The sequence below is a fragment of the Gobius niger genome, assembly GCF_951799975.1.
Source record: "Gobius niger genome assembly, chromosome: 15".
In the NCBI taxonomy this organism is placed as follows: domain Eukaryota; kingdom Metazoa; phylum Chordata; class Actinopteri; order Gobiiformes; family Gobiidae; genus Gobius; species Gobius niger.
The window spans coordinates 21,939,965-21,961,155 of NC_136866.1; the positions used below are offsets into that span (position 1 = coordinate 21,939,965).

The 21,191-nt window shown below is 41.2% G+C and overlaps 1 protein-coding gene across 2 annotated transcripts in view; it reads right to left on the minus strand.

Annotated features, from left to right (window-relative positions):
- runx2b (RUNX family transcription factor 2b) overlaps nt 1-21,191 on the minus strand; it is a 74,544-nt gene that overhangs the window by 21,992 nt on the left and 31,361 nt on the right. For both annotated transcript variants that reach the window (XM_079572771.1, XM_079572770.1), the window contains exon 5: nt 10,628-10,732. In XM_079572771.1, coding sequence (XP_079428897.1) covers nt 10,628-10,732 — 105 coding nt within the window. The remainder of the gene's footprint in view (nt 1-10,627; nt 10,733-21,191) is intronic.

The window sequence follows — 21,191 nt, forward strand, 5'->3', positions numbered from 1 at the left end:
AACGTCCGTAAGCCAGCAGCAGGTACAGTAGGTGCGGATGTTAGCGCCTATCAAAACAATTCAGACTTTAAAATACACTGTAATTGCCAGGATGCCGTATAAGTGTTTTTTTTTTTTTAGACAGACAGCCTGAGGGAAGGACTGATAACGCGTCTTAATCCCTAAACACAAAAGCCGCCTTATTTCAGCCCGCGCCAAACGAATAAAAATGGCTTTACATCATTTTTTATATTGCGGTAATTAGAATCTAAGCGTTTAGAGCCGTTTAAGAAAGACAATCCTCAGTTCCTCCGTTCCAGCGGGTGGTTGCAGGCCATGTGCATGTAAGGGCATGAGCGTGATGAAACGCAGTGTAAAGAAAGGCCGTCTAGTGTTGGAGTCATGACAGACAGGCTCTAAACAAGACACTTACACACTCAGGTCTTACCACAGAGGCAAAGATAAGAACCGCAGACTTTTAAAGAGACAGGATAATTGCTTAATACTTCATCATTAGTTGACAAACCGAGTCATGTGCAACTGGCTAATATGAGACAGTGATCGTTTTTAAAATAGGCCCATCATTAATATCAATTTAGGAGATATAGATTGATCACGAGTGTGAAGAAAAAAGAAAAAAAAAGCACAACAGGCAATGTACTCCAGATATATAGTCAGGCACAAACTTAACTCAAGGTTAAGTGGAGGTTCTCACTCCACTTTTCTATGATTTCCCCCGAAATCAAAGAAATGCCTTTAGCCTCTGAGCCTGTTCCTACGAATGAGCACATATTGTTAGCAAACAGCTCCCGGACCTTATTTAAATGGACCGTCATACAAATGAATAAGGCAGCCTGGCACCCATACTAACATGTGGAGGTATGTTTTTGTCCTTATGTGGTTTCTCTATCCATCTATCCATTTTCTTCCACTTTTCCGTTGCTGGGTTGTGGGAGCAGCTTTTGGAACTGCCCAAATCAAATAGCACCAGCCCCCTATGGCTCCTTCTGCAGGTGGTGGGTCCACGGAAGGACGGCCCCATGATTCTAACCGGGCCTGTTGGTCTCTCAAAAGGGGTGAGTGAACCGCTCTTTGTCTGACCCATCGACTAGGACCTTTTTGGCATGGTAGACCCTACCAGGGGCACCAAGACCCCGTCAACAGAGCCCCTAGGATCATCCGGGTGCTCAAACCCCTCCACCACGCTCATGTAGGTACAACATATCATAAGGTGATGTTTAGTGGCCATTGGAAGTGTGTCTAGCTCGACAAAAAGCAGAAACTGGAGTTGAGTTAGCATTTAGCTCAGAAGAAACTTTCAGACGCTAATTCTAAAGCAAATTAGCGTCGACTTTGACCTCATCTAAATGTGGTCGATGGGTTAACAACAGAAAACTTTGCTACGTTTGGTGGCTAATGCTAACAGCTAGAGGAAAAATACATTGAGAAGGCTGACGGACTCTGGAAAGTCTCCCGGACTAGCCTACTAACTGTCTGCATACCTTAGGATCGAACGCCGCTTCACCTTTTTATTTCTGTGGTTTCCCTCAGGCATAGAAAGGCGGGTCAAATGACAATGACTATTTTCTATGCTTAGGTAATGAAACACATTTAACTGGCATTACAGCGGATATATCATGCATAGTTGGAGCTTAAAAACATCATTTTATGTACAACAGCTTTGGTATTGTACGCTTTTAAAGTCGGTAAGGAATGATTGCTGGTTATGATTTTTTTTTATTGGCTTGGAGCACTCTCTACCGGCAGCAGTGGCAATGACACATTATAAGACAGTGAAAATAAGCCTTAACTTTCAGCCAACAGCATGCATGTAATGAGTCCAGTGATGGATTATGGGTTTTAATAGGAGGACTGTTTGGTTATTCCCTCTATGAAGCAAGAAATCCAAGATATACTATAGATAAGAGCAGTATAGCAGTTGAAGAAGACTGAAAATGGTGTGAATGAATCTCTGTGTTGCTTTTCGATGAGGGGAAAAACGTTACGACCTGGTTAAAAGCTCACAAGAAGTTGATTTTGCGTGATGTCTCCTTTTTATTGATAATGATTCCTACTATTTTTTCCTCATTGTTAAAAGAAAGTGAGTGTGAGCGTTGCACAAAAAGAAAGTCCCATAAATTCTTTGGCTTGGCAGCGAAAGCCACTCACCACCGCTAATACTATCTGCAGGCCTGGAAGTGACCAGGGTCTCTGCACCAGACGTGTTAACACTCCAACCAAAACCCAACCAGTACATGACCCCATCCCAGGCAAAACTTTCCCAACCTCAGATACAAGAGACACCATACTTTTTTTCCCCCATTTGTCGCCTCCACTGTTTTGCCCGTCATATTCCAAGCCTAATGAGAACACTGGTTTTGGACAGCGAGCCTTGTCTACGGTGTTGTTATTACGGCCCCGGCGCCATTATCGCTCAGGAAGTTTGTCTGCCGCAGTCACCGTTAGCAGCAGCTGAAGGGAGACAGGAGCACCTATAAAAGCACACAGCCACTCCCTGCGTATTAGCCCGAAATGACGTTTAATTAGGCCTATTAGCGCTGGCCCAAATCAGCGGCTACGACAGCAATAACACACTCTCGCTGCAGCTAAACACGGACACGGTGGAAACATGCGCGCTACCTGGCCAAGAGAAAGATCAACACTGAAGCGGCACAACATTCATCCCAATTACGCTCATTTACCTTCATGTCTCTGTGGCAACATTTAGTGCTATGAGTGATTACTGTGAGTTGACGTTTTCCCTATTGACAAAAAAAAAAATGGCAAAAATGTAAATATAAACATCGACATCAACACATTTTTGGGTCAAAATATCTCAGAGGGATTTGATTGTATTGATCTGATTTTTCATGAATTTGGATTACATTTATGATTATTTCAACGGGATATACTGCAAAAAGTAATCAACTAGATTAGTTTTAATGCCTCAATTTGAGCGTATTTTGTCTTGTTAAGATTTAGTTGGGCATTTGTCCCAGATTATTTCACTTTTTCTGAGATGTTTCTCACTCGTTCCAGTACATTATTTCAGGTAATTTTATGTGCCAATGGGGTAAGGAAATCGGTCCTATCCCATTGGCAGTTTTACTTTCTTATTTCAAGCAAGATTTACCTTAGAACTAGTGTGAAATGTCATCAAACTAGCAAAGTAAACTTGATCAGATCGGGAAAAAAATCTAAATGAGTGAAACATGCTCAAAACAAGACACATTTCCTCAATTCAAGTCATTTAAGCCAATGCTTGATATTTGCTGTTTGTAGTGTAGGCAATGATTGAATGAATATTATTTCCTATACAGTATTTCTTCAGTATAACATCCACATGTGATATCCCACACAGCAGAAGCGGGTGAGGGCCACAGTGTGTGTGTAAATCTGATGTGTGTCCTGGTTCACTGAGGCCAACAGGGTTCACTCTGTCTACACACAGTAGAGACGACCCTCCTGCTTAAAGACCTCCCTCTGGGCTTTGATTGCAACTAAAACTCTTCTTTCGAGTCAAAATAGGGATGGAAATCTATCCAAACAACACGCAACACAACTGACCGGTGTTCTCGATACAGCCACATTTGGGAATTGAACCCCGGAGTCAACAAATAACACATAAAAGCTAAGTAATTGTAAGTATGTTGCTTTATAACCCTGCTGTGCCTATAGAAACATACACATACACAGACACAGACACACACACACACACACGCATGCACACACACACACACACACACACACACACACACACACACACACACACGCATTTGGGCTGGAGGTTGTCAGTACAGTGGCAAACCACAAAGTAACCAGGAGCTGTCAAGTGATTAGACACAAAGAGGAACCACCACAGAAACCGAGTTAGCCTTCCCCGCTAATCGCACAGTGGCCAGAGGGACCTGACTAACCGCTTGTACCAAACCAATCCGCAATCCCCACACACACACACACACAGACACACACACACACACACGCACGTGCACACACAGGCTATAGCCACTTCTGTAAACCACTGGCAACAATCACACCGCAAGGGCCTCGCTCCTGACCACCCAATTAATTAGCGAGAACTCTGGGACGCTATTCAAAAGACACAAAAGCGCCCGGGTGGTCTGCCCTTTTTTTTTTTTTACCGCTGGGGGGTGGGGTGGGGGGGGGGACTCATATGGCTACCAGAAGGCTCATCAAACACAGAGGCAGCACATCCTTCCTGTCAGTGATACGGCGGCACCGAGCCAAGTCAGTCATTTAAAAAGTGAAAATGTAAATACTGCACAATCAAAGTAGCGGTGTTGGGTGTGAGGGGAATCCGAAGTTAACTTTGGAATGCTGAAATAAAAGCAAATTGCCAGATGAGAGAAAAAGACTGACGTCCTCTGAACAGATACTTTCAAGCATTACTACGTACCTGTGAAGGAATTCAGCTATTATTAAACATACATATTCCAGCAAATGCTACAAAAAGAAACCAAATAAAAACACTTATGTTATTTCAAGCGTGCAAGCTAAGTTAATAAAGTTTCTACAGTGTTCTATAAACAACTACTTACATTTGAAAGATAATGAATGCTTGAAAATTGCCTTGTTTAAAGCATATAAATGTATTCTTAAGGGTTCTCACACTTTTAGGGCTAAGTGAGCAACCCGGGACCCTGGATTGTAAAATTCAATTGCCAAGTGCAGTAATTGTATCGCTTCAAGCCATCATTGTAATGTGAAACTGTAGCTTTGGAAATAGCTTAGATTAAAATAGATCCTTGTTTTGGTTAACTGCTATTTAATTTCAGAATGATTAAGTGCCACAATCTTTTCGAAATCATCTCACATCCCCTCTGAGCGTTGTGCCTCGTGATCCCTCATCTTGTGCCGTGTCTTAGACCAAGCTAGAAAAAAGTGTCAAAATAGCGACAAAAATGCAACAAAGAAGTGATGAAAATTTGATGAGAAAATGATTAAAGTATGATGAAAAAATGACAAAAAAGTGATAAAAAAATGACAAAAATGTGAAAAAAATTGCTGAAAAAAATGTGAAAAAAATTACAAAAAAGTGACGAAAAAACAAAGTGATGAAAATTTGATGACAAAATGATTTAAGTATGATGAAAAAATGTCAAAAAAATGATGAAAAAAAAAGACAAAAAAGCAATGAAAAAATGTCCAAACAAAGTGATGAAAAAATGACAAAAATGTGAAAAAATAGATTACATTTTTTTGAAAAAAATGACAAAAAAGTGATGGAAAAAAAAGTGATGAAAATTTGATGACAAAATGATTAAAGTATGATGTGTGACAAAATAGTGACGACAATGCAGCAACAACGCAAGGAAAAAGAGACACTTTACTGTTTTCTATTCATTAATATTACAAGAACATTTTTTTCATTTTCTGGAAAGGCTTGTTGAGAACCACCGTCTTAGACTGTTCTGTTTTTCACATTTTGGGTTGGTGTCGGTCTTCTTCTGTATGCCACAATCTCAAAACATTGCTCGACTACCAGTATGTGTCAAAAGAAGTGACTTAACAATTTATTTTTTCCAAAGTTCATGGAAAAATATCTGGGTGATGGGCTTTTAATTCAATCTACTTGCAATGTTTATAAGCATCCAATGAGTGATGCTGTGGTTTTACATTGAGGACCTACTAAGTCTGTTCCAGGGGCCTTTTGAGACAGCCCTGTGTTCTTCCTCCATGCGCCTCCTCTCTGTGGGGCCCCTCCCCGGCCCCCCCGCACCTCTGGCCTCCTAATTACCCACTCGTTTAGCACAAAATAGAGCTGTAATGGCCGACAAAGCCCCCCCCCCCATGTGTCAATGAAGCGTTCATAGATAGAATCACAGCGGTCCGGACACAGCCACTTTCAGCTCGGGTCGGGCCCACGCCGAAAACATGCAGCGAGAGTCAGCGAGGGAGGGGGGCGGAGAGGGCACATGTGTGTTTTGCCACCCTCCGACCTCGGCTAATGACCCCACAGAGGTAGACGTGTTCTGGCGCTGGTTTTTGGGGGCCTTAAATTACACCCGTGGCTGCAATTCTGGCCACTTAACAGCAAACTAAAGAAGTTCAGAGGTTACGTACAATGACACACACGCTCTTGCTTGAATTACTGTCCAAGAAACTGCGGCTCCAACAGAGAAACTGGCAAAGGAAAACACGCCTCGCTCCGCTTTGAGGTTTGTTTTTTTTCCCTATAAGCAAATTGGGTGTAGGGAAATAAAAGGGAACTGCGATGGATGATCTTGTTTTTGAATCGGTTCACTGTGCCAGCGCTGTGATGTGGTTTCGAAACCTCACCTGAGACTAGTTTGTTCGTCAGGTGATTTCGATCCAGGTTTTGGACCAATTTGCTCTCATTTGGCCACTCCAATGCACTGTCTACCTCGGCCTGTATCCTATTTGCAAAGAAGGGAATTAGACAGCAAAATTAGCTTTCCCCCAAGTGCATGTTGCATACCGTAAGGGAAGCGCAATCGAATCAGAATCGCGACCCGAGTGCGTCATTAGGGAGGGTGTGTGAGAATGTGTGGGATCAGGGTCAGGACTCGCCAAAACGCCACCTTGATGACCTTGAACTGTTATGACCTGGGGTTGCAGCGGTTGGTCAGGTTCAACAGCCCATGAATACATAAATGACGGAGAATGCTAACATGATGCTAAATGTTAGCATGCTAATGCTAGCACTAGCTACGACTGCAGTTTTTTTCGCTTCAACTGAACAATAAACTGTGAATAAACATCCATATGGACCCGATTTAGACTTGACTTTATTTGTATATGATAAATAAGTTAAAGGGACTATACGGAGTTTAAAAATGTTAAAATTATGTATTTTCCACATGTTCCAGCCATGTTAAGGTGTAGAATGATACCAGACCTGTTCACTACAACTGCCTCTAAAATCCTGCACTGTCACTCAAAAAGATGTTAATTCGTGTCCGAAGTGCCGTCATGCACGAGCTAAATATAGAAGGTGCAGTTACACGTACGATCTGAGGTGGCAGTAGTGAGTATAAAATGGCTAACTTGCATCTAGCCCCATTAATATTTCACCGGAAAATAGCTAAAAACTGTGAAAAACTGTGTTTCTCAGAATATTCTATTTCCCCCCTTGACGAAGCCACGCCCCCTTCTATGACGCAATGCCGTCTGTATCTATCCATAGATTTCTTCTTCCCTGACAACACGGGCATATTCCAAGGTGACACTGCCAGGATTCATTAAAAAAAGTTGTTTATTGAGCGCGAGACATCATTTTCACACATGGATTGGGCACCACAGAGTCCAGACCTTCACTCCAGGGAGAATCTTTGGGATGTGCTGGAGAAGGTTTTGCGAGGTGGTCACACTCTCCCATCAAAAATGCAAGACATTGGTGAAAAATGAATGCAACACTGGATCTTTTGCAGAAGCTTACTGAAACAATGCCACACACATCAGCCGGTGTGAATGTGTTCGTGATTGTGTGATCTTCACTACATATTGCATTTGACAGATAAAAGTACAATCGACGCGAGAAAGTGAAATAGACATATACTGTACAGGGTGTGTTCTTGTCCAAAGACGTACAAGAAAATTGCTGAAGGCGCTGCTTATTTTGCCAGCTCAACTGTCACACCTCCGTTGCTATATTCAGACATTTCACAGTTATGCTGCGATTTCGCTTGGACGGCAGAAAGCGCCGTAAAGGAGCAGAGTTTGTGGACATAGGCACTGTCTCAGCCCCGTCACGCCTCTCCGGCTACATCCTTTACGGTAAAAAGGAGTCACAAATTCATCTGCCCACGTGGAAAAGCAAAAAGACGAGTTCAAGCTATCCCCCCACGCACAGGCAGCAGCGAGACGAGTCCCTTTAATTTGGGAGTTTTGCTAAAGCCGCGGTCAACACTATAGAGGCGGCTTTCTGGCCACGCATCTGAGAGAGCGACTTGGACTTTCTAAACAAACTCTGGCTCGCATCTGCTCGCCGCTAAATAAGCGGACTGGACTTGTTTGAAAGTCAAGTGACGGGGGACAGCAGATGCGACGGAAATACTTATGATCAAACAAGATGGCTGCGGAGCTGAGAGGGGACAGTGTGAATTTGGGGCCAATTAAAATAAGCGATTCTCAACAAGTGGGAAGCATTTTCAATGTGCTGCAGCCGCTCACACGAGATGATGATCCAAATACTGCGTTTAGGAATATACTGTGTACTAGGCACTCTTGAGCAAGGATTGGTTGAAGGCCGGTTCTTAAATAGAGACACACTGATAAAATACGTATATCTCAGCATAGTAAGCTTGATTTGAGCTCATTTTGGTTTATTATATGTGGTTTAATTTGGTATATAAATAATGTAAAATAAAGTACTTTCCTTGCAATTATAGTTTAATAAGTTTTAAATTAGGCGTGTCCAAAGTGCCAAATGTGGCCCTTAGGAAAAAAAATGTGTGGCTCATAATTCTGCATGATTACAACCTTAAAAACGTACATTATATTGTAAGAAAGAGATGGCATTATTGTTCCAAGTCGAATTAAAGGTGTGAGGAACAGGAAAACCTCTTTTAAAGATAAGATAAGATAAGATAAGATGGTACTTTATTGATGTCACAGATGGAGAAATTGCATCCAGTTTAAATTTTACCGCATTCGCCACCAATCTGTGGCCCAGGCCCTTCTCACTATACGTATATAGGCTTCAGTATGTGGCCTTCGATGAAAAAAGTTTGGACATCCCTGCTTTAAAGCAGAAGTAAGTAACTTGTCTATCTTCATGAATCCTTTATGCAGTCCCTCTGGGGGTAATACAAGTGTTAATGGGATGATTGGGGGGTCTTTCACCTCCCCCTGGTGTCTCTGGCCAGAAAACCACACTTGCAACTTCACTTCCTACGGGTCGGAGGCCCCAATACATTACACACTAATGGAATCACGAAGAAGAAGCTAACAGGCTAACGGGCAAAGCTAACTGCGGGCTAGCACCACTTAAACAGCATTTACAGCCAAGTTTGAGAAATTATCTCCATTGTGTATTTGGATGTACAATATCTCTCTCTCCCTTTGTCTTTTCTGTCAGCGTAGTATTTACTCTCACGGACAATTGCCTAAAATAACGCAACATACTACGACACCTGCAGTGGCGCTTATGTCCTCTACGGGCATGAGTTGCTTAGTTCTGCTTTAAATGATCCTAAAAAAACCCTCAAACAACAAGACAAGGTTTCAATCCCAAGCAAATCTCTTCTCATGTACAAACGTGGTGTGTGAGTAAGTGATCGGTGGTGGTCGGAGAAGCCGTTGGAACAGATTGGAAGCCACACCTCTATCAGTCAGCCCCCGAGGCAACTATGGCTGCTACTGCCAAGTGCAGAGTGAATGAGTAACAGTCCTCTGCAACGCTTTAAGAGGCTTGTTGAGCTTGTAAAGTGCTATGCAAATGCAGGGAGAAAAAACAGATACCAGATATACATTGAAACAAGCCAGATCATGTGTCATCTCATCTGCCCATCTAAACTTCAACACTCTTTCTGTCAAAGATTGTCATGGATCTGTAAAACCCCAATGGAAAAGCAACGATACTGAGTAAAGACATCATAGTAAAGTCATTCTCTCTCATAGACATCCCTCTGTTGCAGCTCGGGGGGGAATCGCTTATGCACATGTTGACTGCAGTTTTTGACACGGCGAGCCTAAGTCTCTCACAATGGCGTCGGACGCTCGTGCTAATCCCACTGTCTGCTGGCTCCTCGCTGTCTCCCTGCCTCGCTGCATTTCGGTGCCATATGTGACGGGGCGGGCGGCTTTGTTTGTGATATTGTTCCGCCGAGACGCCACTAAGATGAGAATATGTTTTTTTTTTTTTATGAATAGGGAGGAGGGTTAAGGGAAACAGCTGCCTGCCAGACCAGTTGGCATTCACAGCTATTGTAAACTTTTTTTTCTTCTTTCCCCTCCTCAGTTGTTTTTATATGGGCTATTAAAATAAGCTGATGCTAGCACTCTAGTACCCAGTTTACCCTCTCAGGAATATTGCCCCTTCTTCTTGTAACTCCAGCTCTTTTCCAAGTGTCACAACTGCGTTTAAATGGGTCACCGAAAATTACAAGCCGGGTTGATTGCTAATTAACGCAGTCGCTTTCCTGTAAAACGCTCCGTTGTCATATAACTCGCTTTAGTGGCCTTTCATTTACTCCTATTCGGCTGCGTTATAGCCAGCTACACCCAGCCATCACAAGAGGTGTCAGCTATATAAAAAGTAATGGTTAGCAATGTAGCGTTACTGCCAAGGAAGCGATGTCAAAATATCTCACAGTGTTGCTGTTGTTGTTGTTGTTGTTCATCGGGGAAGAAGAAATCCATTGATGGAATACCCTGGTCATTCAGGATGTTCAGGTAGTCAGCGGATCTCATTCTTTGGGCACATAGTGTTGCTGAACATAGACCTGGCCAAATGGAGCAACCCCAGATCAGAACAGTTAGTCAAATCCAGGAGGCAACTTTTGTTTGTTTTTGGTCAGGATTATAAAGGGTCTGACTGTTTAAAATATGAACATAAAAGCTTACAAGACTTAAGAGACAGGCCGCGACACCCTAAAGCATCAAACACTATTCTATGCATGGTGTTGTTGTGTTCATAATGTTGTGCGTGTTTTGTTTCACTCACTCCTGGGCTCGCGAGGTCCGTCCACGGTGACTTTTATGGCGCGATGGTAAGTGGCCACTTGTGGAGGGTTGGTGAATACTGTGATGGTCAGGGTGAAGCTCTTGCCTGTGGACAAAAAAGGAGTTACAGTACTCGGAGAATGGGACTGAGAAACGGCCCCGGACTCTGACCAGCCTGGCCTCATTTGAAAGCTAAGACCTGCAAAAGTGATTGTAACTTTTTGTCACTTTTTTGTTGGGTTTTTCCTGTTGCTTTTTCATCACTTTTTTCGTGGCTTTTTGCCGTGTGTTCACCACCTTTTTTTTGGTCACTTTTTCATTGCTTTGTTTCATTGGTTTGTTGTTGTGTCTTCGACTCTTTTTTTGTTTTTTGTTTTTGTTGGTTTTTCATTGCTTCTTTTGTTGCTTTGTTGTCGTGATTTCGCCACGTTTTTTGGTCACTTTTTTGTTGCTTTTCCAGCACATTTTTTTCATCGCTATTTTCGCTATTTCGTCTGTGCTCTTCCAGAATGGACATATGCCCAGTCCGCCCCTGACTTGGAGTATAAATACAGTTTTTTGTGGTATGTATCCAAATAAGGAACAAAAAAAATTTGAAATAAAGACTACTACTACTACTACTGTTACTACTTGGAGTATAGCATTTATCCACTTCACAGCATTTTTAGACTTGTTTTCATATGATCTTCTATTGATTTGAAATAACAATGCTACTTAAAATGTTTGGCTACATTTCCCACCATGAGGAAGTTAGCTTGATCCATTTAAAGGTGCACTTTGTATCTTTTTAATTAAAAAAAGAAAAAAAAAGTTGATATTAATAATAGGACGCTCCAGGATCAATTGCTTTTCAGGTTTTTACTACTGATTGAACTGTATCCATGGTTACATATAGATTTCATTCTGAAAGCTGACCAGAAATCCTAAAAAAGAAATAAAATTGATCCTGAAGCATCATTTGAGTCACCAGGATGGAAAGCGAAGGCGCCAAGCTAAATACAACCACTGGGTCACTGAAAGGGCAAATATCAACTTTTTTTTTTTACATTAAAAGTTGCATAGTGCACCTTTAAGTGGACATATCACTCAATATTGGGGTTTGCTAACTTGCTTTGATGCACCACTGCTTCTTAAAATAATTTCTGTATCTATATTACACTTCATCACCAAGGACGGTGTTGATGTAGGCAGCTGTGGGAAGTGCCTGTCTAATATGGAAAATACAGGCTTTCATTTGTTGCTAACAGCATGCTAACGAATCAAAAGTGCAATAATAAGCACAGCATGTGGGCGGAACTGCTCAGAACGGATCCGGTGATGGTTCATGGACATGACGGAATCCAGGACGAGCATATCAGAGCACTTTGGCAGCTCTTCAGAAGATGCTGCCACATTAAACAGGAGCGAATTTCTCCATTGTGAGATCAATGAAGTCCTATCTCATCTTATCCTACCTCTTAACAGGATTACTCCAAACAATTGGTTGATGTCTCCTTTAAAGTGACGCTGCTCTTGCTGTACTACCAATTTCAACCACTCAACCCATTTTCGCCTGTGGTGACTTCAAACAACATCAAATGACATGCCATGTGGCGCAGACAATGCCCCGCATTCATGCCTGAACCATCCCCATGTCACAAGTGTGGTCGTGATCGCATAATAGGCAACGCAAACTGGGGGAAATCGACTTCAAGTAGATTAACGACATACAACATTGGCCTGTCTGAGAAGGGTCTATTTAACTAGTTTGGCAGCGGCTAAATAGAAAGTTTGAGCGAAGGAGCCAGCGCGTTGTTATCCGGCCTTTCTCCTCGTCTAACCCAGCGTGAGTGGGCGAGAGGCATTTTAATAGTCACTTCCTCCCAAGATAATCCCATGCAGTTGTTGCCTTGGGCCTGACTGTGCGAGCGTGTTCCTTTACTACAGTATACGCGCACACATGAGGAATGCTGCTGCCGCTGTGAATCAGACAGGCGCAGTCAGCAGCGGCGCACGGGCATCACGTAACCATGGATACAGACAGGAAACAGGAAGTTAAAAAAGGAGGGGTGGGCTGTACTCATCTTGCAGACACCTAGTGAGGAGAAGCGGGTGAGACAGAGTTCAGGTTACCAATCTGGTGTATTAATGTTAATTTGAATATTATGTTTTGTAATTTGTCTAATTTCACAGACATACAATGTTCAATCAAAAATACATTCAAAAATGGGCATATGTTTTTAAGATGTTGGCTTGAAATCATCTAGCGGCCCCCACTTTGGGAACCCCTGCTTTAGAGGAGACTAGCAAACACTGCACATAATCTGACATAAGGGAAAAAACAATATGGAAAAGCAAAGTAAAAAACCCTAGAATAACTCCGCTAACTGCTGGGTCACGACTCATACATACATCTAACACAAATGCTTAAAGGAACAGGCCACCATTTTTACATACTGAAATATGTTCTTGCCTGAGCTTAGATGAGTTGATTCGTACCTATCTGGTCTTTGTGCGTGCCCTCAGTCACGCAAAACGACCAAAGATGTTGTTAGCATTTGGCCTCTCTCAATATATTCCTATGGCTCCAAACGGGGTGAAGTTAGAAGCGACCAAGCTCTTCCACGGGCATGCACACAGACCAGACAGGTACACATCAACTCGTCTAAGCTCAGGTAAGAACATATCACAGTATGGAAGAACTGTGGCCTGTTCCTTTAAATGTGAATGACAACTCCAGTATTTTACATTTCAAAATCTCCATTTACTATTACAAAACTTGACCGAATTCCTTGAAACTTTAGCGGTTTTGACAAGACATACCCGAGCTCTATTGGAAACGAGATAATAAAGTTTGTTGCTTTGTTTTTTTGCTTTTTATATCAAATTACACTTCGATCCCACACCACAGTGTGGTATCCATGACTACGCACTGAAAACATAACCACATCACAGTGCAGGCTTTTGATCATGGTCCGAATAGAAGAATATCATATTGAGTGAAACACAAATCTTGCGCCCTCAATTTTTCAACTCGTGAGCTTCATGTTGTTTATTTGCTTCTAATGTGTGCTCAATAGTGCAATTGATTATTATTGTTTTTTACATCAGATTAATCACATTTAAACATTTTATTAACCACGATTAATCACTGTCTATTTCAATGTAATCACTATATTTGTTATTAATACTAGGCTGACATAATTTACAGCATATGTAATAGTCTAGGCACCGTGTTTCCTATTAAATCCATGTAACAAACTGCCCCCGGTTTTGCACTAAAGTAGAAATAGTTGATTGTTGATTGTAATTTCTTCTTTACGGCTCCTGAGTCAACTGCTGATGACCTGCTCTGACCTGCTCTGATCCATAATGCATTCATTATTCTGTGATTAATTGTGAGTTTTAGTGTGGACAGAAGGGCTTTGTCGACGGCAACAAATCAATAAAAACTAAGTGGGCTGTAAAAGACCTCACTCCTCTTGGCTTTCCCCTCAAAGAATTTGAACAATAAAGCTTTTACAAATGGAAGTGGCTGATTAATATTATAAGAATTAGCCTCCCCAAATAATCACTGGAAAACATGAAGGAAGTCACTTGATGATTTTGTCCGAGGGGCTTCCGCTGCTCTTTCGCGCTCACTGTAAACATCCCCTCTCGACGTTGTGATAAGATTCCTGGGTTTGATAACGGCGCTCAGACCCGACAGGTGTCCCACATACCTGACTGGAGTATGCGGGCATCTGATATAATGGGACAGCCTTTATAATCTCGGCGAAGTCCTGCCTATCTATTTTTACCCTCTGAAATGCATTACAACAATTGGATTTTTAAGGGCGCTGCCTCTGCCGCCGCTAATCGGATAATTAGGGGTGACTTGTCATGACAGGACCGAAACTTTCTGGAGTCTTCTGTGTAAATTTGTGATCACATGACAGTGGCGCTCCTAGAATGTCTCCAGATTACGATCTAAATCAGTTGCACCCAAACTTTGTCCCATGGGAGGCAGATTTCGAAACAAACAAGAAACGCGACCCTCCTTTCATGCTTAGTTTGTAATGTATTGTTGCTATGTAAGTATTTAGTCTTTTCTTTTTATAGGCCAGTGTTTTTGAGTTTCCATTTTATATACAATTTATTTCTGTAATATAACCAATAAAAGTATACGTTGACAACTTGAGTCATTTAGTGTTTATGGAAAAATGGCAGACTAAACATGCAATACTTTTTGCGCCTTTGGCAACGATAAACAAACACTTTTGAGAGTGAATGCAGGGCACAGAGTGGATTACATCGGATTAAAAGATTACATTTAAAATTAAATAAGCTTATCATAATAAAATCTTGATATACAGCCATTAAAAAAATGGTTTTAGTTAATCACTTTCTAAATAATCTGACTCTGGAAGTACTTTAGCTACGATTCCCGACATTTTAAAGATTTTCTAGTGCTAATTATGCTACATTGACAACCTTGTGGTGTTTTGCTACATTCACGCTTCAAATTTCCTCCACTAAGCATTGTCTTGCTAATTTCCTTTTGTGTGTAGTTTATGTACAGCTGTCTAAAAACACTGTCTTAGAGCAAACTTTTCAGGCCGCGACCCCCAAAATCTCTCAACCAACAACTCGGGACCCCCTTCTATAAATGTAATTAACATTCACATATTAATTAAGGTGCAAAACATTTCAAATCTGGCTTAATTATGTTTTTTGGCTTAATTTCACGCAAAAATTATGCTGTTTTTAATCAAAAATACATCAAATTTAAAGCAGTACTAAGTGAACTTGTCTACCTTAATAATGGCGGTAATACAACTGTTAATGGCATGATTGGGGGGTCTTTCATCTCCCCCTGGTGTCTCTGGCCAGAAAACCACAATTGCAACTTTCCTGCCTACGGGTCGGAGTCACCAATACACACTAATGGAATCACGCAGAAGAAGCGAACAGGCTAATGGGCAAAGCTAACAGCGGGCTAGCGCCACTTAAACTGTATTTACAGCCAAGTTTGAGTGAAAAAAAGTATTTCCATTGTGTAGTTGTATGTACAATATCCCTCTCTTCCTTTGTCTTTTCTGTCAGCGTAGTATTTACTCTCACGGACAATTAATAAGTAAAAAAACGCAACATGCTACGACACCTGCAGTGGCGCTTATGGCCTCTCGTGGCAAGAGTTACTTAGTACTGCTTTAATGTCATCTTGCGACCCCAGTGTCTCGTGACCCCCCAGGGCATCCCGAACCCACTTTGGAAACTCTAAGAAATCAGGGCTAAATCACTGTCTGTCCTACATCATGTATGTTTTATTAAAGGCACACTGTGTAACATTTTGAGCTCCACTGTTGCCATTACTACAAAACACTCCTAATGAGCAGCTCAACACAGACAATGCTATTACTGCAGTGGGTAATCAAATGAGATGAGACGATGGGATGAGAAACTAACCTATTTAAACCTATTTGAATCTCAAATTCGCCTGACTATGGTCACATCTCCATGGAGACGGGCTGGAGACGCACGCGCTCCCGGTAAAGTTACAGTCATGTCTTAGGAGAGCTGAGCCGCTCACAGCAAAGGCACATGTTTGCTTGTACATTTATGAGGAAGTTTTCAATTATGTAAATATCTAATGCTTGTATTTCAGTTTAAAATTCTACGTGGTGTGGCTTTAAGTTATAGGATGTGAAACTCCAATGCAAAGGTAATATGTCCGCATATAATGTCCTTATAACATATAATATAGGATTATTAAGCATTTCAACAGACTGGAGTTACTAATCTGTGTGTAAAGAACTGTCTGCACGTTTAAAAGCACAATTACAGCCGCCTCTTTCACAACGCAGATCGACTGCACTTAATGAAGCCCTCCTCCTCCCTGTTGCGTTACCTTTCGCCACACTTGAATCCCGGAGCAGTAAATCTTTGTCAATCTCTTTCTCGGGCACGTCATTTAGCAGCCTTACTTCCTATCGGCTGGTGCTTGCGGGGTATTCATTTCAGACACCTCATAGTCCTGATCTCCACGGGCTCCTATGTCATTTCCTGTGACTAGATTCTGTGTCACGGCTAAAAAAAAAAAAAAAAAAAAGGGAAACACGCAACGGTCTCCACGGATACCAAACATCACGCCTCACTTTTTCTGTTTCCTCAGAGGTACGACTGATGAATTACAGTCACTCAGTGCTTTATGAAGTGATTGTACTTGCATCATGCTTGAGACGTGGTGTTGTTTTGAGGAATTTGTGGGTAAACACTTTGGCTACTCCTCCCACCATGTGAGTAATACTTAAAGCTACAGAAGGATTATGTAGATGAACAAAGAGAATGTGAAATGCATACATTACCTGACAAGCATAACACGCTGGGAAAAATGCCATCCTATCGTCGATATAAATGACTTAAAAGTGCTTGAATTATCGGGATTTGTGCGTTTTTAGTTAATTGATCATATTTTAAGTGTATTAATGCTTGTTCCATTGTCATCATTTTACCAAGACAGTCCAAACCTGCAAATAACAGTATCAATGATCTTAATTCGAGCACTTTTTAAGCTATTTTAAAGCAAAGATGAGATGTTTTTCCAGCGATTTTTCTACAAACAAGATAAAAGGGAGCGAGTTAAGTTCTAACATTTGTAACAGTCCAGTTCTTCTCAGGGATGAGTTTGTCGAGATGCAGAAAGTTCTTATTCAAACCTCTTAATCCCTGCCTGGACCGAGCACATTTTCTCCAGTTTGGCTTTACCCAAATCTAAAAGCTTCACCAAAAAAAAAGCATAACAATTTTGAGGAAAATAAGGATGCAACAAAATCGCAACAAAAATGTGACAAAAACACAAAGAAAGAGCGACAAAAAATGTGCCGGAAAAGCAACAAAAATACAACAAAATATGACAAAAGAGCGACAAAAAAACGGGCCAGAAAAGCAACAAAAAAGAGAAAAAAACGTGGCAAAAGAACAACAAAAAACGTGCCGGGGAAGCATAAAGAAAAGTGACAAGAACACAACACCAACATGGCAAAAACACAACAAAAAATGTGCCAGAAAAGCAACAAAAATGTGACAAAAGAGTGTCAAAAAAAGGGGCGGGAAAAGCAACAAAAAAGAGAAAAAACATGTCAAAAACTAAACAAAAAACATGCCAGAAAAGCAACAAAAATGTGACAAAAGAGCGTCAAAAAAACGTGCTGGAAAAGCAACAAAAAAGTGAAAAAACGTGGCTAAAACACAACAAAAAAACGTGCAGGAAAAGCAACAAAAAAGTGAAAAAACGTGGCTAAAACACAACAAAAAAACGTGCAGGAAAAGGAAAAAAAAAAGTGACAAAAACACAACAAAAAAGTGACAAAAACTTGTCAAAAACAAGACAAAAAAGTGACAAACAAGAAACAAAAGCATGACAAAAAACGCTTAAAAAAACTACTATCACTTTTGTACTTTTGTCGGCCTTGGCTTTCAAATGAGGTGTTACACTGTCGCTCTCCAGTTGAGCAGCTTTTAGATTTGGGTAAAGCTGAACTGGAGACAATGAGCTCGGTTCAGGCGGGGGGGGTTAAAGAGGTTAAAGCAACGTCTGCTTATACACTGAAGGACAGTGGAGCTAAACTGAGTCCAGCACATGAAAAACAGTCACTTATTGAGCCTGAAGATATTGTTTAGATACTGATACATAAATCCACTACTTTTTCTGGAGCAAGAGTTTTGATTTATAATGCTGTCTATCAGATATACTACCGGCCGTGTCCTAACAGGTAAAACACATAAGACTGTAAATATTCTGAATTTCAAATCAAACTAACACAGACGTTTCACGACAGTACCTGAGATCGCTTATCACTGTCAAATCCTCGTGAACAGTAAACCGTTTTCTCAAACAAGCACTCAAATATTTTCCCCGGGGCTGATTCGTACGTGTGAGGAGTTGCTAAAAAAAAAAAGAAAAAAACAGAGGTGCCAATTCCCTGCGTCGTAAATAACGCGATTTAGCAACAGACAGCGAAATGATGCAAATAGTCGGTTGAGCGTTGCCAAATATGCCGGGAATGCCATTGGATCCAATAGAAGGCGGTTTGTGTCGCACACCCTGACAGCCCGAGGAGAGCAGAGCATAAAGGCAAGCAGCAAAAGCGAAACCGCAGCGCCTCGATATGAGCCGGGTCAGTTTAGGTGAGAGGAGCTGGATAAAAGTGCTGCAGATTCTTCAAAACTTCTGCAAATGAGAATGTTTTGACTGAAAAGGGGAGAGTGATTTGGCAAATGCATCGACAAATACTGAAATATTGTTCATGTTGCTTTGAAATAAGGCTGCACAGTATACTGCACCATATACTGCACAATTATACTGTAAAATATACTGCACAAGATACTGCTGCGTTATTGTTGTGACAGTTTTAGGCGACGCAAAATCACAAGACGCCTCAAAATCTTTTAATTTACAGTAGTGCCATTTCAACCTTGTTTTGTGCATTTTCTCCAGTTCGGTTTTACCCAAATCTACAAAACTAATCTGAACGGGCCTTTATCCTCACGTTGTCGTTTATTTATTTATTTTTGCTTTGTCAATGTGTTTTGGTCACATTTTTGCAACATTTTCATCAATTTTTTGCTTTTTGCCTTTTCTTGTTGCATTTCCATTGCTTTTATTGTCCACTTTTTCGTCACGTTTTTGTCATTTTTTTGTCACTTTTTCATTACTTTTTTGTCATTTTTTGTCACTTTTTCATTACTTTTTTGTCACTTTATTGTCACTTTCTTGTCACTTTTTAAATTACTTTTTCATCACTTTTTCATCACTTTCTCGTCACTTTTTTGTCATTTTTTGTCACTTTCTCATCAGTATTTCATTACCTCTTTTTTCACTTTTTTGTCACTTTTTCATCACTTTTTTGTCACTTTTTTGTCACTTTTTCCTCACTTTTTCTGTCACGTCTTCATCACTTTTTTGTCACTTTCTCGTCACTTTTTTGTCACTTTTTTTGTCACTTTTAGCTCACTTTTTCATTACTTTTGGGTCACTTTTTCATAATTTTTTTGTCACTTTTTCATAATTTTTCTTTTCGCTCTTTTTGTCTCATATTATGCCGCTTTTTTCAAGAAGCTTTTAGATTTGGGTAAAGCCAGACTGGAGAAAATGTGCTCGGTCCAGTCATTAGGACATAAATAGAACACACGGTGAACGTTTTTAGCAATAACAATAATACAACGGCACAATATCTAAGATATTTATGGACGAGCCCTGGTCGGGATAGTGCACATTACGAAGCAGAATTTCCCTTCATATGACAAAGGAATTGTTGCCTCGAGGTGAAATGTAAACTGAGCCTCTGAGGATTGAGGCGGGTGGGGAGTCCAGAATCCGAAACTGACTTTATCGGATTAGCTAAAATGACTAAATAATAAAGATGCCTCTCTTTATCAAGTGAAGATTATCTATTAAAAAGGTATTTAATTACGCAACTAATGTAATTCTTGCAACAGCGCCTGCATGCATGGCCCTTTAGAGATTGATCACTGACTCCATTAAGGCCCATTTCAAAACCCCGAGCGGCGGATGATTCAGGCTGTGGCAGCGCGAGGGCGGAGGGGTTTCGGGGCTGGAGTGGGGCAGATCATTTTGTGGTTGCCACGTACAGAGAGTGTGACCACTAATCCACACCACTGCACCTAATAGCTACTGCTGCTGGTGTGGCCTCCTCCTCCTCCTCCTCCTCCTCCGCCGCCGCCGCTGCTGCCGCCGCCCGGTGCACGGAGCCGATGGAAGTCAGAATGTCCAGTTTTAGAGTTACTTTAACATGAGCTCAGGATTCCAAAACCACCAGGATTTTGGATGAAGTTCTGAATTAACTGGTGGAGACTTTACGACGGGATGTCCAAACTTTTTTCACTGAGGGAGGGTCTCCGATCGGTGGTCAATGCAGTGAAAACCTCAAGCAGAGTTTTACCTTCTCAACCCCCACCTTAACCAAACACATTTTCTCTTACAGCCTACTGGCCAGTGTTATGTCTCATTTGAAAGCTAAGACCAACAAAGTGATACGAGATTTTCTTTACGTTGCTGCCATGTTGTTGTCAATTCAATCACTTTTTTCATCAGTTTTTCATCACCTTTTTTTTCCCTTTTTTATCACTTTTCCTGCCCATTTTTTGTTGTGCTTTTGTAACTCGTGTTTTCACCCTTCTTTACGTCATCCTCGTCTTCGCTTTAGATTTGGGTAAAGCCGAACTGGAGAAAATGTGCTCAGTTCAGGCTTAGAGGGTTAGAGGTTAACCACACCTTTATTTTGGCTATAACCTCAAAACCATATAATTCCCACAATAAAAAAGTCTGTTTTTGAGGTAAGAATTGTGTAGAATTATGAAGCTTACAGTAAAAAAGTACCATCTTTGAGTGCTAATTCAACAATAAGCCTAGGGGCCACCAAAAACTGGTCTGAGGGTCGCATATGGGCCCTGGGCTGCACGTTGGGCTCCCCTGAATTATGATACTGCTCCAGTTTGCACTCACATTAAAGTATTTTGGTGCAGCAGCTTTAAAATACGGTCATTACTTTCAGGGTATAGACTACACTCTATCTTTCTTTTCA